This window comes from Podospora pseudocomata (genome assembly GCF_035222375.1).
Source record: "Podospora pseudocomata strain CBS 415.72m chromosome 1 map unlocalized CBS415.72m_1.2, whole genome shotgun sequence".
In the NCBI taxonomy this organism is placed as follows: domain Eukaryota; kingdom Fungi; phylum Ascomycota; class Sordariomycetes; order Sordariales; family Podosporaceae; genus Podospora; species Podospora pseudocomata.
The window spans coordinates 847,966-870,464 of NW_026946364.1; the positions used below are offsets into that span (position 1 = coordinate 847,966).

General features: G+C 53.2%; 7 protein-coding genes across 7 annotated transcripts; 4 read left to right on the forward strand and 3 right to left on the reverse strand.

Annotated features, from left to right (window-relative positions):
• Nucleotides 1-174: 174 nt before the first annotated feature.
• On the reverse strand, nt 175-1,160 carry CKS1 (Cyclin-dependent kinases regulatory subunit (Cell division control protein cks1); the record flags this gene model as incomplete). The annotated part of the gene is made up of 2 exons (XM_062884624.1): nt 449-1,160; nt 175-382 (listed from the first exon to the last, which is right to left on the reverse strand). Exons 1-2 carry the CDS (start codon nt 568-570, stop codon nt 175-177), a joined length of 330 nt encoding a protein of 109 aa, XP_062747478.1. The 5' UTR covers nt 571-1,160.
• A 210-nt stretch (nt 1,161-1,370) lies between these two features.
• On the forward strand, nt 1,371-4,181 carry QC762_102390 (uncharacterized protein; the record flags this gene model as incomplete). Its single annotated transcript, XM_062884625.1, has 6 exons — nt 1,371-1,880; nt 1,986-2,086; nt 2,151-2,810; nt 2,870-3,128; nt 3,184-3,679; nt 3,751-4,181. The coding sequence occupies exons 1-6, from the start codon at nt 1,800-1,802 to the stop codon at nt 4,179-4,181; spliced, it is 2,028 nt and encodes a 675-aa protein (XP_062747479.1). The 5' UTR covers nt 1,371-1,799.
• Nucleotides 4,182-5,038: 857 nt separating this feature from the next.
• QC762_0028680 (uncharacterized protein) lies at nt 5,039-5,428 on the forward strand (the record flags this gene model as incomplete). Its single annotated transcript, XM_062883189.1, has 1 exon — nt 5,039-5,428. One exon carries the CDS (start codon nt 5,039-5,041, stop codon nt 5,426-5,428), a length of 390 nt encoding a protein of 129 aa, XP_062747480.1.
• Nucleotides 5,429-5,528: 100 nt separating this feature from the next.
• On the forward strand, nt 5,529-8,974 carry QC762_0028690 (uncharacterized protein; the record flags this gene model as incomplete). Its single annotated transcript, XM_062883190.1, has 2 exons — nt 5,529-6,579; nt 6,652-8,974. 2 exons carry the CDS (start codon nt 5,529-5,531, stop codon nt 8,691-8,693), a joined length of 3,093 nt encoding a protein of 1,030 aa, XP_062747481.1. The 3' UTR covers nt 8,694-8,974.
• A 55-nt stretch (nt 8,975-9,029) lies between these two features.
• QC762_102410 (uncharacterized protein) lies at nt 9,030-14,781 on the reverse strand. Its single transcript, XM_062884626.1, has 5 exons — nt 14,381-14,781; nt 11,307-14,276; nt 10,954-11,208; nt 10,492-10,901; nt 9,030-10,440 (listed from the first exon to the last, which is right to left on the reverse strand). Exons 2-5 carry the CDS (start codon nt 11,408-11,410, stop codon nt 9,545-9,547), a joined length of 1,665 nt encoding a protein of 554 aa, XP_062747482.1. The 5' UTR covers nt 11,411-14,276; nt 14,381-14,781; the 3' UTR covers nt 9,030-9,544.
• On the forward strand, nt 13,551-19,283 carry MYO1_1 (class II myosin). Its single transcript, XM_062884627.1, has 5 exons — nt 13,551-14,212; nt 14,273-14,291; nt 14,396-15,194; nt 15,314-18,632; nt 18,692-19,283. The coding sequence occupies exons 3-5, from the start codon at nt 15,192-15,194 to the stop codon at nt 19,027-19,029; spliced, it is 3,660 nt and encodes a 1,219-aa protein (XP_062747483.1). The 5' UTR covers nt 13,551-14,212; nt 14,273-14,291; nt 14,396-15,191; the 3' UTR covers nt 19,030-19,283.
• Nucleotides 19,136-22,409, reverse strand: QC762_102430 (uncharacterized protein). The gene is made up of 3 exons (XM_062884628.1): nt 22,221-22,409; nt 22,083-22,138; nt 19,136-22,028 (listed from the first exon to the last, which is right to left on the reverse strand). The coding sequence occupies exons 1-3, from the start codon at nt 22,244-22,246 to the stop codon at nt 19,270-19,272; spliced, it is 2,841 nt and encodes a 946-aa protein (XP_062747484.1). The 5' UTR covers nt 22,247-22,409; the 3' UTR covers nt 19,136-19,269.
• Between the last annotated feature and the right edge of the window lie 90 nt (nt 22,410-22,499).

Here is a 22,499-nt window from a genome sequence, read left to right on the forward strand (position 1 = left end):
TGATGATCGGTGTCTGGTTGTGGGCCTGGCCCCGAGCGCTAATCGTACAGCTGTCCCCTACTATTACTTTGTGACCTCGTAGCTCCTCACTGCGGAGGTTGGTAGTTCAGTGGGCGCCTGGAACCAAATGTTAGCCTGTAGTCCTTGGCATGAGACTCATGGTTGCAGGAGTGCTCACTTGAAGAGGAGAATATGAGGCTCTGGCTCGTGTACTTCGTAGTGCTCCCACCCAAGACTCTGTGTGATACCCATCGCCCGCCATTCTTCCTCCCACAGGAGCTTCAGAGTGCCCTTGGACTGGTCATGATAGTCTTTGGGAATGGCCTTGAGCATAGCCTTGGGAAGCTGCACGTGGCGGTATTCGTATTCGTTGTCATTGTAGCTAGCAGATGTTAGGCTTGATCGAACCGACAATATGGCACGGTTGACATCCAGCGGCGCTACTTACCGTGTAGAGTAGTGGATCGCCTCAATAAACTCCTCCAGACGTGCCCGCTCGCTGTCTGACAGCGGGCGTGGGCTTGGGTTGCGACGGGAGGTGTCAATGCCCATCTCATCTAGTGTCGCCATTTTGAAGGTTGCTGTCGGGATAGCCGGTAAGTTTAAAAATCAAATATATGTCGCGAGAAGATATTCGAGAATCGAAAGGGCGTCCTGAGGAAAAGGGGCGCAGTGATGTTGGGTTGAAAAAGTATCAAGGTCGCGCGATAGTCGTGTCTAGCCCTGCACTTTGGGTACGTGGGGTAATATCGGGCCAAATCGACGAGGCCGACAACTGGAGATGGGCTAGGCAAAGTGGTCCTCTAGAATTCAAAGTTGGTAATGCGACCGGAAGAAGTAAGGGGAGCGCGTCTGCTAGCTCGGGTGAAAAAGCAGCTGTCGTTTTGCGCGTTGAGTGTCGGTGTTGAGGCGTGCGACTTCGCTGGTGGAGGAGGGGAACAGAAAGAGGCCGAACGTAAACAAATCGGTTCATGTGTTTGGAAGGGCCCTGCCGCACTTGCCATGCGCTAAAATTTTGACCCTTCCGGCCCACTGGCAGCTTGGCACGGGCCACAAGGTAGAGAAAGTGGCATGGTGATAGGTTGACATCTCTCGCAAACAATAGGCTTACTCTAGACTCTGTATAATAGATAGGTATTTGAAGAAGCATCCAAGGGTTGCTCTTGCCCCGTCCCTTCCATCCTGTGGGCTGTTTCTCGTTGTCGCATTGTTCAAAGGTGCAAAGTGCCGGATGACATAAGCAACTCAACTTAAGATGCCTAACATATCAGGCGAGGAACAAGGGAAGCCCCGGTCCATGCGCGTGTGGGCCCCTGCTCAGTGGTACCTTCCCCGAAGCCAGGTACACTTTTGGGACAGGAGCGCCTGCTGACAGTTGGAGGTTGAACTGTATGCAAAACTCTGAATTCCCAGCCCTTTGGAGCGCCAAAATTGCACCGCTCCTGGACAGCTGCCTGGACTGCAGTGATTCGTTCCCTACAGTTCGCAGACACGACACGACTTGCACCCCGTCCATCACCTAAGTCATCCATACCTAGGTATATCCATCGCAGGGGGCTGGCTGGGCTGCGGGACTCCTGACTTGACTGCGCTGCGCCCACCCCAAGAGACGAGACGGCACCGCACCCGCACCTGCAACCGCACAATTGCTACGCGTCTCCCACAGCCGTAGAGCAACAGCTTGCGCGCCGCCCTCCGTCACAAGTCGCCCATTGAGGCGCCTGCACCACGTCCATCGCGACAGCTGCCATCGAGTTGATCTGTTTTTTGCCAAATCTGATCCGCTGCACCACCGCGCAATGGACAACAAACGGAAAGCGGGCCCGACGGGCGCCGCCGAGAATGACGACCGAGCTGCCAAACGACGCAAGGTCCCAAGGGTAAGTCTTTCTCCAAGAGTTTCCCGTTGCTCGTGGCGCACATCTGCCACACCTTGGAACTTGGGATGCAATGTCAACACGGCCATTAACTAACCATGGGGACAGCCTCCACAAGAGTACGACCTGATGAAGGGCGAAAGCCCCGAGTCGACCTCCGCCTACGGCCTTGTTTTCTTGGAAACCATCCGCAGAACGAAGGACAAGAGGTTAGTATAGGCTTGTCTTCCCAGGTCTAGGGATATATGACATCTAACAACAATGGCTTCGCAGCGGACGACTTGTGGCTAGCTACTTTGAGAACCTCCTCCCCCGTGAGAAGAACAAGGACTACTATGCGCGCATTCGCATGCCCATCTCCCTGAAAATAATTGAGCGCAAACTCCACAACCAGGACTTTGCCAACATGTCTGAACTCGAAAGCTACTTCAAGCGAATGGTCACCAATGCGAAGGAGTATTATCCCAAGAATTCCGAGATTTTCGAGGATGCCGAGCGTGTCAGAAAAGCGCTGAGCAACTACATGACCAAGACGAACCCGGCCTACAAGTTGGTACAGGGCTATAGTTGCACTGCTGCGCCTATACCTGATAATTTACAGTCGACGGATTTCATGGATGAAGACGCAGGGGGTGGCGAGGAGGACGCGGCTGGCGAAGATGATGCCGAAGGCGAGGAAGACGAGGACGCGGGTGAAGACGACGAGGAAGACGAACAGGACGACGAGGACGACGGAAACCCGAGAAAAATCATCCTGAAGCGAAGGGATTCCAACAACGGCGTTAAACGTGGGCCCGACTCGGTGCGGAGACGTGACAGAAGTGGGAGGGCCAAGGCAGACCATGAGTTCGAGGGCGTCCCGTACAAGGGACTGAATTTCCAACACGCGCAGGAGAAAATCGTGGAGGAGCTTATTCGAAAGCCAGACGAAGAGTAAGCAACACCTGTCATGCGACTCTGTGCACCGAGCCTTGCTAACTCTGCTCCTACAGCGGTGGCCCTCATTTCTTGGACTTTATCAATCTCCCACCACGCAGCTTCAAGGATTATTTTGCCGTCATTACCTCTCCGTTGTCGTTAAAGGGGCTTCAAAAGCTCGTCAAGGGCATTCATGGTCGACAAGCTGCCACTGGTATCAGCGACTTCAAGAGCTGGGCAGCTTTTGAGGAAAAGGCCAGCCTTCTTTGGACCAACGCTCATTTCTACAATGAGGATGGCAGTGAAATCCACACCCTAGCCACAGAATTGAAGGTATGAAGATTGAAGACGGTCTGCCAGCTAGCAGTGCTAACCCATGACCTTACAGCAAGCCTTTTATGATGAGCTCAACGCGGCGAAGGCAGTAGTCCCGGAACCGCCTCAGCAGCCCAAGATTAAGCTCAAGGTTGGTTCGGGTCAGGATACTCCGGTACTGGGTGCCAAAAAGATCACGATCCATGTCGGCGGGTCTAAAGGCAGCGCAACAGGGTCACCAGCACCACCGACCAACCGCTCTAGCGAATCCGGCCCTATTCCACCCCAGGCGTCATTTACAACCGCTGCCAGCTTCCAGCTGGACAAATCTATGAGTTTACCCTCAGCTGGAGGGTCCCCGAGCCCCTCTGTCATCGCTCCTGGGCCACCAAGTATGGTTCCACGGCCGAATGGACATGTTCCGAGTCCCATGATGATGATGAATGGGCAGCACGGTTACCCAGGGTCGCATCAAGCACTTCAAAATGGCCATCTGCCTCCTGCACCAGCACCTGCGCCTGCACCGCCACCTCCTCTGTGGGACAACTTGGTTCGCGCTCCTGGTAGAGGTGAGTTTCGATGTGTTACTTTGGCTCGATGTGTTATTTTGGCTCGAAGCACACTGCTAATTGGAGAACAGGTATTGCCGACTCTTTGTTGCCCAGTGTTCTTGTCCGGACACATCCAACAGTTCCAGGGGACCGCCGATTTCGGATGGAACTTCCAGCGGACCCAAAGCTGGCTCAGCAGAGCGTCACTTTCCACTTGCCGGCTAGCCACAGCAGACTGCAGTTGGTTCCCCGGTTGGCGCCCTTTGAACAACAGGGACGTCAGTACAAGCTCATCGTTCAGATCAATGGACAGATGGTGGGCAGAGCCACCCCGATTCCTGCACCTGATGATCCGCTGCCACTAAACGCCATGGTGTTTGACTTGGGTTTAACTCTGGGCACGAACATGATTGTCGTTACAGTCGTGGCATCACTGCCGAAGGGTCAAAAGCTGGAAAATGGAGCGAGCGCCGAGGTAGAGAGGCTGACCATGAATGTCCACCTCACGAGAGTCTACTAGAATCTTCAAGGAGTCGTTATTTTGGCGTCAAGGCATGTATCTGGGCGGTGGCGATTTATTCTGTTTCTGGTTCCTTGTCTATTTGTGGGAAAAGGAAATGGGTGGGCGGATCAATCTATGGCTTCAGTTTCGGTGGTGTTTCTGGACGGAGCGTTTAGGCACTGCTTCAGTACGGCAGGGTAAATCAGCGTGGTATTATTATAACACTTGGGCTTCTTTCTGTGTATATGTATTGATATAGGTCATCGCGCGCAACGGAGAATCAGCGGAAAATCTTTTCAAGCTTGATTTGTTTTGGGAGCTGGACTCTCATATTTCTGAGGCTTGTTGAAGACCGATGGAATTTACTACAGGCTGTTGTCAATGAACACCTCTGTCTAGAAGGATTATCTATGTTCGATTCCCGGCAAGCAAAGTCTAGGTTGAAGCTAGTAAGCACTTCCCATGCGATTTTCTTTTTGCCCTTGGCTTACAATCGTCACAGGTACCCGCCCTCGGTACAGGGTAACAAAGTGAGGGTCGCCCATTGTCTCCCTTTTGTGCATGTCATTCAATTGTTTACGAGTATTCCGAACGCGGCCACCTTTTGAACCCATGGCCCACACGCACTCAACCCCTTGGAATGGAGTCCGCATTCCTCGACACAACAAAGCACGCGGCTGCACGCGTTGGCCCCTTTATTTCCAACTCCGGATGAACAAGTCTTCTTATCATTACAATTGGCTTCTTTGTTCAATGTATGGTGTCCACCGTTTTGAGCTACTTGCTCCCTCGAGCTACATGGGTGTTTTTCTTTGAAGGCTAAACAAGAGGCCATTCGTTGCGGTTTGGTTTTTGTTTTCTAAAAATCTCTTACAATGCCTCGACGGTCGGCCGAATTGGTTTCTGCCGGTGTTGATCCTGCACCGAGGAGAAGATCGACTAGGCTTGCGTCGAGAGAAAACGTGGAGAGGAAGCATCATCATCATCATCATTATCATCATCTTGAAAGCCGAGAGGAAGAAGAAGAGGAAGAAGAAGAAGAAGAAGAAGAAGAAGAAGAAGAAGAAGAAGAAGAAGAAGAAGAAGAAGAAGAAGAAGAGGTCGGATTAGAGTCTGCCGGGGAAAGAAGACGAGACGGCAACAACAGCTGGGAAGGGGAAGAAGACGAGGACCCGGAAGCGGCCAGTGTTTACCCTGCTTCTTCATCACCCTCGGAAAGACATCTATCACCACTTGAAGACGAACAGCACGTCTCGGGACTTTGAGTCTGAACCAGATATCAAAGAAGCACAACCCAGCCTCGCACTCTCTATATCATCATCACGACGATTCTTGCAACAACCTCGTTTGAGAACCGCCGCCGCCATGGACGACTCACCCGAGTCCCCCCACCTCCGCGGAGGCAAAACCCCCGAGCGCCGCCGCACCCCCTCAAACCCTCAGCGTGCCACTCCCCAAAACCAAACCTTCCCCGAAGGAGCCAGAATCACCTTTGCAGGCTCGGCAGACAGCTCAAGCCGCCGGCGCTCCCCCTCCCAAGGCAGGCGTGGCTTTTCTGACCCGACCAGCAAAAGAACCACCGGCAAGATGACCACAGCCGACTGGAACGCCCACCGGGCCGCCCAGCAGGCTATCCTCGAGAGTAAATACCACATCCCTGACCGGCTCCGGTTCAAACTCGGCGACCTCGAGACGAGCGTCAAGCCTAAGCTTTCGGAAAGCCAGAAGAAGGTGTTTCGGAACAATGACGCTGACCCGGTTGTGCTGAACCAGAGGGCGGAGAAGCTTGCTATTCATGAGCCGCTTGTCAAGGTGCATGGGGATCCGCAGCGGGACCCGGCGGATGCGGCCAAGGATGGGAGGGTGTTGGATGGGGTGAGGAGTTGGTTGGAGGAGGTTGTCGAGGGGCAGGTGAGGGTTCGGCCGTGCGGGAGGGATGTGGGGAGGGAGTTGTTGGGGGCTTGGGCGCCGACGAGGTTGAGGTTTAATTTCCCTATGCCGCAGGATGGGACCGAGACGGGGAATGAGTGGTTTGGGGCTGTGTGGCAGGATTTGTACCTCAAGGCGTCGCACTTTGCGGAGGAGTACTTTGGGGAGGGGCTGGGGTTTGGAGAGGAGGTGCCGAATGGGGGGAATATACTGGATGTGAAGATGATTGATAAGGTGTGGACTACGGGCGGGGTGGGGAGCACGAAGAATCTGGTTTGGTTTATTAGTCAGGTGGCTAGGCAGGATAATGGGTTTGAGGGGGGGTGGGATGTGATGTTATCCAAGGCGGTGCAGAGGAAGTTGGTTGTCGCGGGGGTGATTGGGAAGATTTTGGAGCGGCAGGTGTTTGATGATTTGTTGTTTGGTGCTGATGAGCAGTCGAGAGCGATGTTGGAGGCATCTGATAAGGCTTTGGAGTTGGGTGAAGGTGAGTTGCCTTTTTTTTTTTTTTTTTTTAACCAAGGGGGGAACATGACTGACATGACATGACATAACTTAGGCTACCGGCGCACAAGGCTTCGGTCGGAATGCATCGACATGTATATGCGTAACCAGGAGCTCACTCCCAAGTTCTGGGAGCATGTTGACCAGCTCAGCATTCAAATCACAACTTTGTTGCTCCCGCTGTTGAAGCTGATGGACCGGAACTTTAACAACAGTCGGGTCAAGTCTCTTTGGGGATTTCATCAAAAGATCCACGACATTGTCTCCGAAGCTGGGTTCTTGTCATTGCATATGGCTCACTCGAAGAGTATCTTCCGGATTACTGCCCCATTCCTGGGTCAGACGTGGGCCATTGACCAAAACAATGTCGACGATAGAGTCTATCACGAGTCCTCACTCGCCGTTGCCCGCCTCGAAGGGATGGAGAAGCAAAAATGGGCAAAAGAGAATCTGATTTACGAGTCAGACCCAGCAAACTACCGCCCTACGTATGCGTTGTGGGAGAAGACCAAGCAGCTAGGATTCTGGGGTGTTCTTTGGGCCGTGCTCGGTTTCTTCCCCAGCTTGTTGTACAAGAAGGTGGAGAAGTGCGGCGGGTTCCCAACCTGGGACTCCAAGCCCGGCCTGGGAGACACCGTGTGGAGGTCGCCGCCGTACCTGGCCAAGGTGCAGATTGTTGTCTGGCCCAAGTGCGAGAGATACGGGCTGATGGGCGAAATCGACCCGAGGCTGAAGACGAGCACGGAGGGAGAGTCCATCTCTACGCTGCTCAAGAGTCAGGTGGTGTACTACCAGGGCCGCACTGATCCGCGCGGTCTGGGCGCCGAGGGCACTCCCACCCTTCTCGAATGGCTCCGATACAAGGACGCCCTTTGGTTCAAGAAGTGGTGGGATCGCTTCGTCAAGCTGGGCGTCTCCCTCCTCGTGCTGTACCTCCTGTCTCGTTTTGCGCCCGTCCTTTGGATCATCCCCCAGTTGGGTTTAGCCTTGGCTAAACTTGTGGCCATTCTCATCCTCGACGTCATTATTTGGCTCCTAACCGCGGCATCAAATGTTGCAAAGGCTGTCATGTACTTGTTGTCCGCGGTTTGGTACACCATCTTGGGGGCGCTGGGCTTCAAGCTCCCATCGTTGCAGCCGTCGGAACCCTGGGTGATTGGACACTCTGGTTACGAGGGGACAGTTTACACACAAAAGATTACGGTCCCAAGTTTCGAGGGGCATTCGTACACCGTGCCTTGGTTTGGCGGCGGGGGTGACTATGAGAAGAGGCACAAGGAGCTTGAGGCGGAGAAGGAGAAGGCTAGGGAGCGGGCTAGGCGACGAGCAAGGGAGCTGGAGAAGGAGAAGGAGAAGGAGCTGGAAGAGGATGCGGATGATATTGAAGTTACAAAGGTTATTGACAAGATCTTCCCCGGCCCTATCACTCCTGCTCCTCTGGGCGCCAACGGTAGGAGGATGACGCTTAAGAGGTCGTGGACTCGTGCGGGAGAAGAGCCAGGCCCGGAGGTTTGGGAGGAGCACACGCCTGGTTACTTTGAGCTGCTTACCGAGAAGGCCAAGGAGCTGCCTGTCTTTAAGGGTGACAAGGACAAGGCCAAACGGGACGGCGTTGAAGCGGAGGTCAAGGAAGGCGAAGAGTGGAAGAAGTACGTCAAGCCGAATTGGTATGGCTGGTTTGGCGGTGCTACCGAAGAGGAACTCCGTCAACGAGAAGAGGAGAGGTTGGCTTTCGAGGCAGCCCAAGAGTCTGCCAGACGGGAGCAGGAGACCAGGAAAGAGAGGAGAAAGAGGGAGAGAGAAGAGGCTAGGGAAAAGAAGCTGAGAGAAGCCAAGGCAAGGGAGAAGAAGGAACTGGAGGAGATCCAGAGGAAGGAGAGGGAGCTGGAGTTGGAGATTGCCAGACATAGAAAGGACCCCAAGGCGCCGGCCAAGGTTAGGTCGGGTTTGAAGGAGACTCTCAAGAAGTGGTGGCAGTCAACGACTGGGGGCTTGGGGGTGGCTTGGCAACCCTATCATATTGATAAAACGATTTATTATCCTGCTATTAAGCAGTCGTTTGGGGGTGATCAAGAGGGGGAGCCGGAGGAGCTTTAGGGCGGGAAAGGCAAAAAGGCGTTTATTGGATAGTAGTTGTTGTCTTGGTTTGTTTGTTTGCTATATCGTTTAAATCTATTTTTTTTGTTTGTTCGAATGTTACCGTTCATTCTGACGTTGCTGTTTTGCCCACGGTGACATTATGGAATATATCAAAGGAGCCGGCCAACCAGCCATTTGTTATGCTTTGCGTGTTCGGCGAAAAGACCATCCGGTGTCCTAGCTACCCGCCGCTGTCAGTCTTCGTCCCATCTTGTCCTCGGCCAATTATGTAAACCCAGCAGCGATAACGTGGGTCTGTTCTGTGACACTTTGTGCTTCAAGTGTCGAACCACGCGGCTAAGTCTTGGCCGTTTTGTTTCGTCTTGGACATGTCATGTTCATCATTAGCAAAGTTGTAGACACTGTTTTCTTTCATGTATGGTATGCAAAGTTGGCTTTGCAATTCAGTCATGTATGTGTGATAAATACTTTCATTTTGACAAGGTATATCCAACAAAGATCCGCCATGGGAAGAATAAAAAAACAAACAGATATAAAAAAAAATCCACATAAAGGTGCCCGCTAAAATTAACCATCTTCATCATCTCTGTTCCCATCCCCTAATTCCATAGACATAAAAAGGGAAGACGTTATCTTTGGTGAGTGATGTCGTAGCCCTTCTTGAGTTTTGGTTTCTTGTGTGACTTGGTGTATCTTTTTCCTCGGCACGAGGACAGCATAGTCTTGCCGCCTGAAAGCCCAGTCACCAAAATCCCATCCAGAAACCATGATCGTACACCCGTACGCCGACGTGTCGGTGTGAAAAATTCCGTATTATTGATATGTGTCAGGTCAATGTCAATGTACATTTAGAAGTGCTCCTTCCAGAACCGGAAGCGCACCTCACTGCTGCTGGCAGCCTTGGCCGCCTTCTTGATGTCACGAGCAGCAGCCGAGGGACCGCAGAAATAAACACCGACCGTCGTCCTCATGTTGCCCTCGAGGCCGTTGAGATAAGTCCGGTTCTGGATACCCTCGCTCATGCTCTGGAAGATGCGGCCAAAGTTGGGGCGACCAAAGTTTGTCCGCGCCTTGAGCTCAGTCAGGGGATCAACCGAGCTGCCGACCGAGTTGAGCACAATGTTCTGGGTGGTGTCCATGTCGAGCTTCTGGGTGAGATAAGTGTGGATCTTGAGGAACTCGACGCCGCTGGAACCGGGGACGCGGGCGGCCTCGGCGGATTGCTCCTCGAGGGAGAGGAGCAGGGTCTGAAACCACTCGAAGGAGCTGGTGTCCTTGCAGACCCAGATGAACTCGACACGGCGGAGACGGGTGGGGGGGTTGGGGCCGTTGCGCAAGTGCCAGATGTTCTTGAGGATGGAGGCCCAGGGGGTGACACCGATACCGGTACCGATCAAAACGGCGATTTCGTTCTCGAAGACGTCCTCGGCGGGGGCACCGTAGGGGCCGTCGATGCGGAGAGCGGGCATCTTCTGGCCGTTGGCAAGAGCGACGTCGTACATTCCTAAGGGGTCGACACCCTCATACAGCTTGGCGTGGATGCCGCCAGCGCCGACAGCGTTGCCAAGCTCGCGAGTGAAGTCACCAACCTGTCTGATGTGAACAGAGACATAGGGGTCGTATGGGCAGGAGGTGATGGTAAACGGATGCCACTGATACTTGGAGACGGAAGGAACCTGGAGGAAGAGCCACTGGCCAGCCTTGTACTTGAAGGAAGGCTTGTTGAACTGAATCTCCACGACGTCTTGACGATTGTTAGTCAGATTCTCAATATCAGGGCAGAGTTGTTACTCACCATACGGATGTTTGACAACACGGGTAATCTTGGTCTCACGGATGGCACGAATCTCACGGTACAACCGCTCAATGAGGTAGAAGCCACCGGTCCAGAGCTCCCATCTCCAGCCAAGATAACCAATGCAGTGCTCCCAGTACTCATCACCGGCAAATGGCGAAATGGCGTCGGGTGTGTCACGGACGAAGCACCCGACGGTGTGGGTGTACAGACCGAGGAAAAATGGGATGAAAAGATGGTGAGTGTACCAGAAGGTCTCGAAAGACTGTTGTCTGATGCGGTGATGGGCGGTTGTGTACATCAGAAGCATGCAGAGAAGCATAACGTGGCCAGTGGCACCACCGGGCTGAACGTAGTGAATCTGCACAGCGGTTACAGGACGAATCTGGGTCTTCTCGACATTGTAGAAGCTGTACACTGTCAGCTCAAAACGCTCTTATTCGCAATTTATGACAGACTCACTTGACGTAATGGGCAGCTGTGTGGATGATGGTGAACAACAGCATAGAGTAGGCAAGCTGCCTGTGCATCCAGATATTCTCATCGAGTGGGATGAACTTGATCTTTGGCCTGATGAAACGCATGATAGTTCTGCAGACGGGCAGCAGAATAAGCATACCGTCCACACTCAATACTAGTCCAGCACCACGAGAAAGCCACACAGAGTATTGCAGCGTGTTGAGACCCGCCAAACGGGCATCAGCTGCTTGCTTCCACCTAAACAGCACAACCGTTAGCTCAGTATCCTCCCACCATTTCCTCAACCCCTTTCCACTCGACCAACACCTCCCGAGAACAAATCTGAAAAAGCATACCATCCATAGGCAAAGATGCCCCAATGGAACGTCCAGAAGAGGATGTGAAAGAGAATCTTCGACCCCGTGAGCTGCTTCTTCAGCAGTGGAACTAGCCCGCCCATTTTGACGACTGGTTTCCCCCTCTTGACCTATTACAAGGACACACTCAAGGTATAGGATCTGTTGTGATGTCGACCCGCGACCGTGGTGACGTCGACTATGGGCTCTGTAGCCTTCGGTATGTGTCTGGCAGCGGAATGAGGCGCGGCTGTGGTTTTCGAGTCCAAATCACACCCTTGATATTCTCCTCTATTCCCTCCTCTTGATTATTAACACCTCCCAAATCGTGTGATGTGTATGTATATCCACCAACTAGGAGACCCGATAGTGCGGCGGTAGTAGAACAAATAAAGACAAACACTAAAAGTCTGCTATATGAAAAAAAAAAGGAATAAAAGAGCGATTCTGAGCCAGCAGCTGAAGTGAAAGGAAGGACAGTAACGGGAGTCGCTCGCGGAGGAGGGCTCGTTTCTTTTACCTCGTCGAATGAGGGAGACGACGAAGAAGAGGGGGAGAGAAGGGGAAGAAACAGGTGATACGTGGGCGGTGGGAAGGTCATAAAAGACGGTCCCAGGAAACAGGGGGAAGGAAAAAAAGAAGGAACCAAGACGTGATGTAACACTACCCTTTACCACCACAGCGCACACGGACACAAACACCAGGCGGTCCAGCAGGGGGCCACTTGGTGAGGGTGGAGGCAGAGTGGAGGGCGGGCAAGGGTAGGGGGCCTGGCGAGGTCACGGCAACAACCAAAGCCGTGCCCTTCTCACAAGTCACTTCCTCCAGCAGCAGAGGCGTTAAAGTCTGAAACGTCTAGACTGGTTCTGGCAACCTCGTTCGCCTCCTCCAGATGAATTCTCCTAAACTGTCTTTGAAGGGGGCAGCAGCGTACAACGACAGGCGCGTAGTGGGGCCAGAAGACAGGCTGTTGAAGGCGGCAGCAATGGGTCGGCGGCGAGGGCAAGACGGCAGCGTAGTTGGGGAAGATGCTTGGAGATCAGACGTAGGAGATGGTTTCGCGGTTGCCCGAGCTGTGTCAGGTTCTGAGATTCTGGGGAGGCCTGCTATCAGATGGCAAGGAGTTGGTGGCGGTAGGCGCGCAGAAGTTGAGACGAAAGCTGTTAGAGGCGCTTTGACCGGGGGTGAGCTTGGAGGCGACCCTGATGTTTCGGTTTTGACAGGGGGTGTCGAGAACGTCCTGTTGCCAAGGGCGAGAAAGGGGTCACCGCACTGGGCTTGGCGAGCTGTTGGTTCGTTTGGACGGTTGAAGAAATGTCGATGTTGAAAGTGTTCAAATCTGTCGAGAAACTCCAGAGAACAGATGTTGTTGACGGAAATTGAAAGAGTAAATCACAAAAAGAAGACGAGACAATGTTGAAGGCGGCGGCGGCCGCGACCTATTCTTAGGCATGGGCATTCTGATACCAAGACCTCGCGGGCGCTTAAACGGCTGGGATCTCGAACGACAGCATCGAATTCAATTTGTTCCGAGAGAGATGCCACGGGCCGCTAGGCAGCTTTGGGGTGTGGCACGTTGCGAGCACTCCAGGCCGTCGCATGTTGCCGATTCCAAATCACCAATCAGCAAGCTTCTTTGTCTTTGACATCACATTCTGTGACTTGCAGATCTTGCATTTCTGCATCGATAATCTTCACACCGAGGTATGTAGGTGCTCCATTCCGCCGTCTCCTGAATGGTTACACATGCTTTGAGCGGATATGTATGCTTAGGTCATAGGAAAGACTAGCAGTTATCAAGCATCACATCACATCTTGGCCGTGAGTTATCATCTGAAGTGAATAAAGTTCCACACCGTGTTGTCCAGATTCCCTGTCCGGCTAGAAAGGTCTAAATATAAGTGAGCACATTGGGGCCTCGTTCAGATACGTCGACCAGGCATTTGTCCTTGAAGGAGTGTGGATTCTAAATGTACCACCATACCAGGTCGCTGTCATGTCCGGGCTGATCATCATGGGACCTAGAGAGAGGCACGAGCAGGCCCGAGATACAGACCATAGCCCATGCTTGTTGAATGCTGATTCCATACTCGTGTAGCCAATCATCAAGAGCTTGTTGGATGTTGCAAAAAGCCCAGCTGCGGCAAACGCCATGTTCACGTAGCACAGAATCCCATGCCGATCTTGGATGGGATTTCTGGTTTCTAACAAGGCGCTTCCTTCGAACGAGCGCTTCAGACTTGTGGTGCCTCACCAATACCGGATATGCATTCAGAGCTCCCTGCTAGCCGACAGCCTCAAACGAACAGGTGCAGGGAGGGATTGCACATCAAGAGCTCGGACAGCTCTGCGACACCGAGATGCAGGCGTAATCGGATGAAAGGTTGCGGCATCGAGAAGGGATGGCCGTCAAGCCCAAGACCTTGAAACATGCCCTGGCCTAGTCCCGCTACGCAGTACCGGCACCCGCTTCAAGCAATGATACAAGCCTGAAGAAAAGAAGAGAGAAAGCTTCGGAGAAAGTAAAGATATTTCCGGGGGCGTTTGGTTGGTATTGTGTGGTGTGGGAGACATGAGGAGTGTTGGTCGTCGAGGGGGGCTTCACCCTTTTTCTTCTGCCACTTCATCTGAGTCAACAACAACACCAGCATATCCCTCGGCGATGCTAAAGAAAACATCTATGGATGTTCTTTGAGACATCAAGATCTTCAAAAGACAATCCACATTTTTAAGCTTGTTTGCAAACGTGTGGCATGCCAGGTGCACACCATCTTATCCTGGCCTTGGAGGGCGCCTCGAGACGATCCGGGTCCTGCCGCACGTGGGGAATCGTACGATTTTTTTGAACGCCAGACAGCACCGAGAGGCACTGAGCCAGACCCTCGGGACAGCTGCTGGGTATAAGAGTGAGTCTCCTCGTCCTTGTTCATTATCGAGTTCTTGTTCTGACGGTTTTCTGGATCCAGGTTTCGTGGATTGACACCGTGGATTGACACCGTGGATTGACACCGTGGATTGACACCGTGGATTGACACCGTGGATTGACACCGTGGATTGACACCGTGGATTGACACCGTGGATTGACACCGCCGAATAAATCCAGAGTCAGCCAGCAAACGAAGTGGAGAGGATCTTGAGTAGTTCTGCAGGGCGCACCTGTGTCATGGTGAACCTCTTCAGATGAAAGAAGGTCTGAGAGATTAGCAATTATGGCAGTGGACTCTGCTTAGTACTGTACTATGGGCTTCTCGTGGGGTACAGTTTCGTAGTCTGAGAGGCTATGATGGGGCATATGGTAGTGTAGAATCGACGTGCCATAGTCTCTCCCCCCGGGTCGCTATCAACGGTGAGGAGCGGCGTCTGGCAGGTCGCGCGTGGTGAGAGATAAAGTGCTTGCATTAACGTGGCTCGGCTTGCGTGGCAGTTTCTGGTGAGAATGGAGATTCCACGCAAACCTGCTGAACTGAGGTGTGTGGTGTGGCTGAGCATATCGCGACACGAGTGCTGTGGCGGGGCTTATTACTGAAATGGGCTGCTGTGATTGGGCAGCTCCCCTCCACTGCCCGCCAACAGCAACAACCCCACCAATTTCTGGCGGGCTTTCGTCACTGTCAGGCACCACTGCACACTGTCAAGGATCCTCGGACTTTGGGAAAAGGAGACAAGGCACTTGGAAAGCAGCTGCTAACTACTCTCCAAACACCACCACTTCCTTTGCAACATTTTCCAAGCCACTACGGGACTCGCCCATTGCCCCTATTATTGAGTACCTATCTTTGTCCGCGCATCTTCCGGCCCTGTCCTGACGGCCCGCAACCGTGATCATTCTTACAATCCAACCCCGTCTCCTGGCGTTTCGAGTCGCATCTGCATGACACGCCCACCATGGTGAGCACCAGCAACCACGAGCACGGCCTTCGGAGCTTGCGCTTTCGGAGCCGGCGCCGGCATGCTTCTGCCCCGTCCAAACTCGTGAATAGCTTCACTAACCACGCCCGTCATTCCAGGGTATAACGAGACGCGCGAAAGACAAGGCTGCGCGGGCCGAGCGCTCTGCTGGCGGAGCCTCCAGCTCGGCCAAGCCAAAGAAGGCGACGTACGACACCACCAAGAAGAAGGAAATTGGTGTCTCCGACTTGACCCTGCTGCGTACCGTGTCGAACGAGGCCATCAACGACAATCTCAAGCAACGATTCGAGGGCGGTCAGATCTACACCTACATTGGCCATGTGTTGGTATCCGTCAACCCCTTTCGGGATCTCGGTATCTACACCGACCAGGTCCTCAACAGCTATCGGGGGAAAAACAGACTGGAGATGCCACCACATGTGTTCGCTATTGCCGAATCTGCCTACTACAACATGAAGGCCTACAAGGAGAACCAGTGTGTGATTATCTCGGGTGAATCTGGTGCTGGCAAGACAGAGGCGGCCAAGCGCATCATGCAGTACATCGCGAACGTCTCGGGGGGTGAGGCAGGAGGAGATATTCAACAGATCAAGGACATGGTTTTGGCTACCAATCCTTTGCTCGAATCGTTCGGTAACGCAAAGACACTGCGGAACAACAACTCTTCTCGGTTCGGAAAGTACTTGCAAATCCATTTCAACGCACAGGGTGAACCAGTTGGCGCCGACATCACCAACTACCTCCTTGAGAAGTCGCGCGTCGTGGGTCAGATTACCAACGAGCGCAACTTTCACATTTTCTACCAGTTCACCAAGGGCGCCTCTGAGAACTACCGCCAAATGTTTGGCATCCAAAAGCCAGAAACATACCTCTACACCAGCAAATCAAAGTGCTTCAATGTGGACGGAATCGATGATTTGGCCGAGTACCAGGATACGCTCAACGCCATGAAAATAATTGGCCTTTCCCAAGCAGAACAGGACAACATTTTCCGCATGTTGGCCGCCATTTTGTGGACGGGCAACCTGGTGTTCCGGGAAGGTGATGATGGCTATGCGACTGTCTCTGACCAGTCTGTGGTGGACTTTTTGGCCTATCTCCTCGAAGTTGATCCTGCGAAACTTGTACACGCCATCACCATTCGCATTCTGACACCACGGAACGGTGAAGTAATCGAATCGCCTTCGAACGTGGCCCAAGCAACGGCTACCAGAGATGCTTTGGCCAAGGCTATTTACAACAACTTGTTTGACTGGATCGTGGAACGGATTAATCAGTCTCTGAAAGCGAGACAAGCTACTTCCAACTCCATTGGCATTCTCGATATTTATGGGTTCGAAATCTTTGAGAAGAACAGTTTCGAACAACTTTGCATCAACTACGTCAACGAAAAGCTACAACAGATCTTCATTCAGCTCACACTCAAGGCCGAGCAGGAAGAGTACGCGAGAGAGCAGATCAAGTGGACACCCATCAAGTATTTTGACAACAAGATTGTGTGCGATCTCATCGAGTCTGTCAGGCCTCCGGGCATCTTTTCTGCCATGAAGGACGCCACCAAGACTGCCCACGCCGACCCTGCCGCTTGCGATCGCACCTTCATGCAGAGCATCAACGGCATGTCGAATGCCCATCTCACTCCTCGCCAGGGCAACTTCATCATCAAGCACTATGCTGGTGATGTGACGTATACCGTGGACGGCATCACTGACAAGAACAAGGATCTCCTTCTCAAGGGCCTCCTGAACATGTTCCAAGCCAGTCAGAATCGTTTTGTACACGAGCTCTTCCCCAACCAGGTTGACCAAGACAACAGAAAGCAACCCCCAACAGCCGGTGATAGGATCAAGACTTCGGCCAACGCCTTGGTGGATACGCTCATGAAATGTCAACCATCGTACATCCGCACTATCAAGCCCAACGAGAACAAATCGCCCACCGAGTACACCGTCCCCAATGTTTTGCATCAGATCAAGTACCTTGGTTTGCAGGAGAACGTACGAATTCGTCGTGCTGGTTTTGCATACCGTCAGTCTTTTGAAAAGTTTGTGGATCGATTCTTCCTGCTGTCGCCTGCCACCTCGTACGCTGGCGAGTACACATGGGAGGGCTCGTATGAAGCGGCGACCAAACAGATCCTGAAGGACACTAGTATTCCGCAGGAGGAATGGCAGCTTGGTGTCACAAAGGCCTTTATCAAGTCCCCCGAGACTCTCTTTGCCCTCGAACATATGCGCGATCGGTACTGGCACAACATGGCAACCCGTATCCAGCGCATGTGGCGTGCATATCTGGCATACAGGGCAGAGGCTGCTACCCGTATCCAGCGATTCTGGAGAAAGAAGCGGGTCGGTGCCGAATATCTGCAGCTCCGGGATGAAGGCCACAGGGTTCTGCAAGGTCGAAAGGAACGGAGAAGAATGAGCATCCTGGGCTCCAGACGGTTCTTGGGTGATTACCTGGGTATCAACGCCAGCAATGGACCTGGAGCTCACATCCGAAAGTCGATCAACCTCTCTAGCAACGAAAAGGTCGTGTTTTCTTGCCGCGGAGAGATACTGGAGGCCAAGTTTGGTCGATCCAGCAAGGCCAGCCCGAGAATCATCATCGTCACCAACAGCAAATATTATGTTGTTGCCCAGATGCTTGTTCAGAACCAGCCCCAGATTGTGGTAGAAAAGTCATTTCCATTGGGCGCCATCAAGTTCATTGGTGCCTCAACAGCCCGGGACGACTGGTTCTCTCTGGGCGTTGGCTCCCAGCAAGAAGCGGATCCTCTTCTCAACTGTGTTCTCAAGACCGAGATGTTTACGCAGATGAAGAGAGTGATGCCTGCTGGCTTCAACCTCAAGATTGCCGACACGATCGAGTACGCCAAGAAGCCAGGAAAGATGCAGCTAGTCAAGGTGCTCAAGGACGCACCCACCCAGGCTGACTTTTACAAGAGCGGCACTGTGCACACCTCGCAAGGAGAGCCTGCTAACTCTGTCTCGCGGCCGACGCCCAAGGGCAAGCCTGTCCCTCCCAAGCCAATCACCAAGGGCAAGCTCATCAGGCCCGGCGGACCAGGAGGCAGACCATCGAGAGTCACCAACAACCGCAGACCTGTGCCTCGGCCAGGTGCTTCTGCTGCTGCCACTCCGGCGGCTACTCCCGCTGCTACTTCTAGACCGGTGCCGACACCACGGCCGGTACCAACACCTGCGGCCGCTCAAGCTGCGGTCAGTCTGCCTACCCATACCCGCAACCAGTCCAACTCGTCTGCCACCCGCGCTCCGCCTCCTCCACCGCCTGCCCCGCCTGCTGCAAAGCCCAAGATTATGGCCAAGGTCCTGTACGACTTTGCCGGGACCAAGGAAAATGAGATGTCGATCGTTACCGGGCAGCTCATTGAGATTGTGCAAAAGGAGAATAATGGTTAGTTTTTTCCCCGTCTTTCTTCCGCCTCTGGCGTCATACTAACTTATTGTGTCCAGGCTGGTGGCTAGCAAAGACAGACGCGGGGCAAGCGTGGGTTCCCGCCGCTTATGTCGAGGAACAGGCACCTCCCCCCGTTGCGGCTCCCAGACCACCCCCTCCTCCCCCGGCTAGACCAGGCGCTCCTCAGCCTCCGGCGAAGAGACCGGTTGCTAGCAGGAAGCCGGTTGGATTGCAGGCGAGGGATAGCGGGATGAGTCTGAATGGAAGTGAAGGGGGGAGCAGCTCGGCGAGCAGGAGTAACACGCCGACTCCCAGTTTGGCCGGGGGGTTGGCGGAGGCGTTGTTGGCTAGGAAGCAGGCCATGGCTAAGAAAGATGATGATGATGATTGGTGAGAGAGGAGGAGAGGAGGGGTTTCGTAATGTTTATACACTTTTTGTTCTTTATGGTTTTGGTGTGGGTAGCGAAAACTGTTTTCGTGGAGGTTGCTCGTGAAAGCAGGAGGAGAAGAGGGTGAATTTGATTCAGAATAGAAGACTTTTTTTTCTATACAGGCTTTTTTTTTTTTTTTTGGTGATCTGTCTATTTACATCGTTGTACCTGTGTATATACCATACCGTCCGCTAATCTAACCCTTACGACGACGAAATCTTGAATCCCCCCTCATCCCGTCCATCATCCACCAACCTTCCCCATTCGAGCAGCAACCTAAACAGATACACCTGCCTGTCCTCCCTTCGCAACGCCCTAGCAGCCCATTTAGCACCCTGCTCGGCGATCCACTTCCCGTCTGTCGACCCATGCTCTTTAGTCTGGCCTTGAATCCCTGTGAAATACGCGAGCGTGGAGTGCAGGCCGTGAAAGCGGATGTCTACCGGGACGAAGTGAACCCAGGGCAGGACACGGTCGGTGTACCACTCCTTGAAGATTGTCGACAAAAAGGGGACGTTGGAGGGGGAGGAGAGGGTGGGGAGGAATAATGGGGATGGGGAGGTGGAGGAGTCGAGGGTGAGGATGTATTGATTAGAAAAGGGATCGGGGGGGGAAGAAGAGGAGGTGAGGTGGTGGAAGTCGAGGGGGCAGGATGAGGGGGTTTGTTGGCAGGGGGAGTAGGAGGTGAAGGCTGTGTCGAAGGGGAGGAGGGTGTTGAGGTGGGGGGTGGAGACGGAGCGGTAGTGGGCGCGGGAGCGGGATTGGTTGGGGAGGATGAGGCGGGTGGTGGTGGTGGAAGTGGAGGAAGGGGGGAGGTTGGTAAGGTGGACTAGGCGTTCCTCTTGGCCGCCGCGGAGGAGGGGTTTGTCGGAATAGGGGCGGGAGATGGAGCCGCGATAATACAGTTTCTGGTGGTTTTTGGACCAGGGTTGGGGGGTCTTGGGGGGTGTAAGGGGGGTGGTTTGAGGAGGGTGTGATAAGGGGAGGAGGATGTCGGCGTAGTTGTCTGTTTTGGACCGACTGAAGATGGGGAGGAGAGAGGTGGTGGGGGGGACTTCGGCGGGAGTCATGTAAAAGCTGTGTAGTCTCATGAGGTCGGATTGGTGGCAGAGTTCGAGGGAGAGGCCAAAATTGGTAAGGAATTGGCCGTTGGATTGGGGTTTGGCGCAGGAGGAGCAGAAATCGCGGATGTCCCAGTGAACTCCTGATTTGACCTTGGTACCAGTGGGACAGCTTAAGGATGTCAATTCTCGAAGGACTTTCGGTGACATGGTGTTCTTGAGCAGCTCGTCCTTATCAACAGCCTCGGTCAGCCTGGGCTTGGGCATGTCTTTCTTTCCGTATTCGCTGCCTCCCGAGCTGCCGCCTGGCAATAGGCTCGAGGCCTTTTTTCTCTTCATCCCAGCAGCGGCTAGCCGTTGAATCTGATCCCAAGGTGCCAGCACCCTCGGCCGCTCGTTGAGATTGATTGCCATCTCGAGGTCTGGTAAATATTCCACGAAATCTTTGATCAAGTCGACCAGCTCATCCATGATGGTTTGATATGGATTCTCGGTAGGGAGGTTGTGCCTCGCCGTCCCGTTCTGTATTTGAAGCAGCGCCATATCAATCTCTTTAGCTGCTTTTCTTGTGTCTTCTCTCAGCTTCGCCGGTGGCACCCCCCAAAAAGGTAGGATATCGTCACCCATCTGCTTGAAGTGGTCGATGATTGGAGACTTCTTTTGCTTTGCAAACTCCCACCACCTGTCGAACCCCTTTGGCGGATCTCTCCCATAATGTCTTTCCCCATACTCCCGTACCGCCGATGGCAATGAATCGCTGTAACTTGCGTGAATCAACCACCTGTCCGACTCCACTCTTGAATCGTAGATGAGCTTGCCCAAAGGATGGCTATCCATGCCCTTGCTCATCTTGATGGGGGTGAAGATGCTCACGGCGATCACCACGGCCATCAAAGCCATGATAACAAACGCCCTGTGAATGAACATCACCTTTTTGATATCAGTCGCGTGCAGAAAAAACGTGAACCCAGCTGACATGCCCACCACCGCTCCCCATGTTTGCCAGCCAGAAACATTTTCCCAGCTCCCTAATGTCCAGACCCGCTGGACTGATATGAGAAACCCAGTGATGAAGGTGACAACTCCAGCGAAACCTAGCACGGCCCCGCCCTCGGGTGCAAGAAGACTGCTGGATACCAGCAAGGTTGCAAGCGTCAACCCATCAATAACGACATCGAACCAAAACAGGGTATCACTCCCAACTCCATCGCCACTCAACCCCCAAAAAATGCCAGCTCCTAGGCCAGAGACGAGCAAGATTCCCGCCAACGTCCTCAATCTCGACTTGGTGGTTCTAGCCCAGGCCAGAATTCTCCAGGCAATAATAACTATCGCCGCATCAAGAACAACACCCGCCCACTGAACCAGAACCACAAACCTCGCCCAGTCGTGCTGTGGCGAGCAAAACAGCGTCGACCTAGGCTCCGAGATCAAAGCCAAGTACGCTCCAAACGAAATCAAGAGCGTAGAAGGAACAAGGATGTACAACGACCTCGCCAAAAAATCGGGAATGGCCTCATACATTGTCCTTGTGAAGTCATCTCTTTCCTCGTCAAAGGTGCGTGGTCGGCGAGGAGAAGAGTGCAGCTGATAAGCAAGAATGAGAACCGGAATAAAGGCTTCCAGCCCGGGCTTGGAACATTGCAAGTCGGCGGTGACTCGGTGGAAGGATTCCAGTCGGAGGATGATGCAGACGATCAGGATGAAGACAAAGTACCGTCGTGGTTTCTTGGGGAAGTTTCGTTGGGATATTGGCCTGGTTTTGTTGCCGGTGGAGGAGAGGCCGAGTTCATCATCGAAGCGGCCGTTGGCCCCTGGGAGCCAGCCGGAGAAGTGGCTTGTGGCGTAGGAGGTGAGGGAGGCGATGAGGAGGATGAGGGTTGATGAGAGGCGGGGTTGTTCTGGTCTTTTGTCAGTGAATGGTTGAACGATTTTGGGATGAAAGACTTTGTTACCGATGATTTGATGATCCTCCACGCTGTTGATGAGCCAAAGGAAGGAGGTAACGGCGCTGTTATGAGATGATGAGATGGTTAGCTTGTGAACTCATTCAAAACCGCGAAAGTGCTGTGTTGTGTAAATGGTTTCTATACCACAAGGCCGCCAACTGGCTCGACATGATGACCAGGTGTTATCGCCCAAGATCACCCATTGAGTGAACTGAAAAATGTCGAATCAGTGTGAAACTGGTCAAAGGAGCGACTATGAATGTGTAAGTCCACCTGAAATTCAATATGAAATGCAAATGTCAGATTGGCATGATGTCTTGACAGTTAAGTGTATCGACCCCTGTTCAGGATGTTAACCAACGGGTCCATATTTCTGGTGCACTGGTAATTAGCCCCTGAAAGGCGCTAAAAGGGTACCTCAAG

Coding starts and splice junctions, on each gene's coding strand:
- QC762_102410 (XM_062884626.1), bottom strand. CDS start 11,410: ATGGGCGGGCTAGTTCCACTGCTGAAGAAGCAGCTCACGGGGTCGAAG. Junction 10,902..10,953: donor ACAGCTGCCCATTACGTCAA/GTGAGTCTGTCA, acceptor GACAGTGTACAG/CTTCTACAATGTCGAGAAGA. Junction 10,441..10,491: donor TGTTGTCAAACATCCGTATG/GTGAGTAACAAC, acceptor ACAATCGTCAAG/ACGTCGTGGAGATTCAGTTC.
- MYO1_1 (XM_062884627.1), top strand. Junction 18,633..18,691: donor TGTGCAAAAGGAGAATAATG/GTTAGTTTTTTC, acceptor TATTGTGTCCAG/GCTGGTGGCTAGCAAAGACA.
- QC762_102430 (XM_062884628.1), bottom strand. CDS start 22,246: ATGTCGAGCCAGTTGGCGGCCTTGTG. Junction 22,139..22,220: donor AGCCAGTTGGCGGCCTTGTG/GTATAGAAACCA, acceptor ATCTCATAACAG/CGCCGTTACCTCCTTCCTTT. Junction 22,029..22,082: donor GGAGGATCATCAAATCATCG/GTAACAAAGTCT, acceptor ACAAAAGACCAG/AACAACCCCGCCTCTCATCA.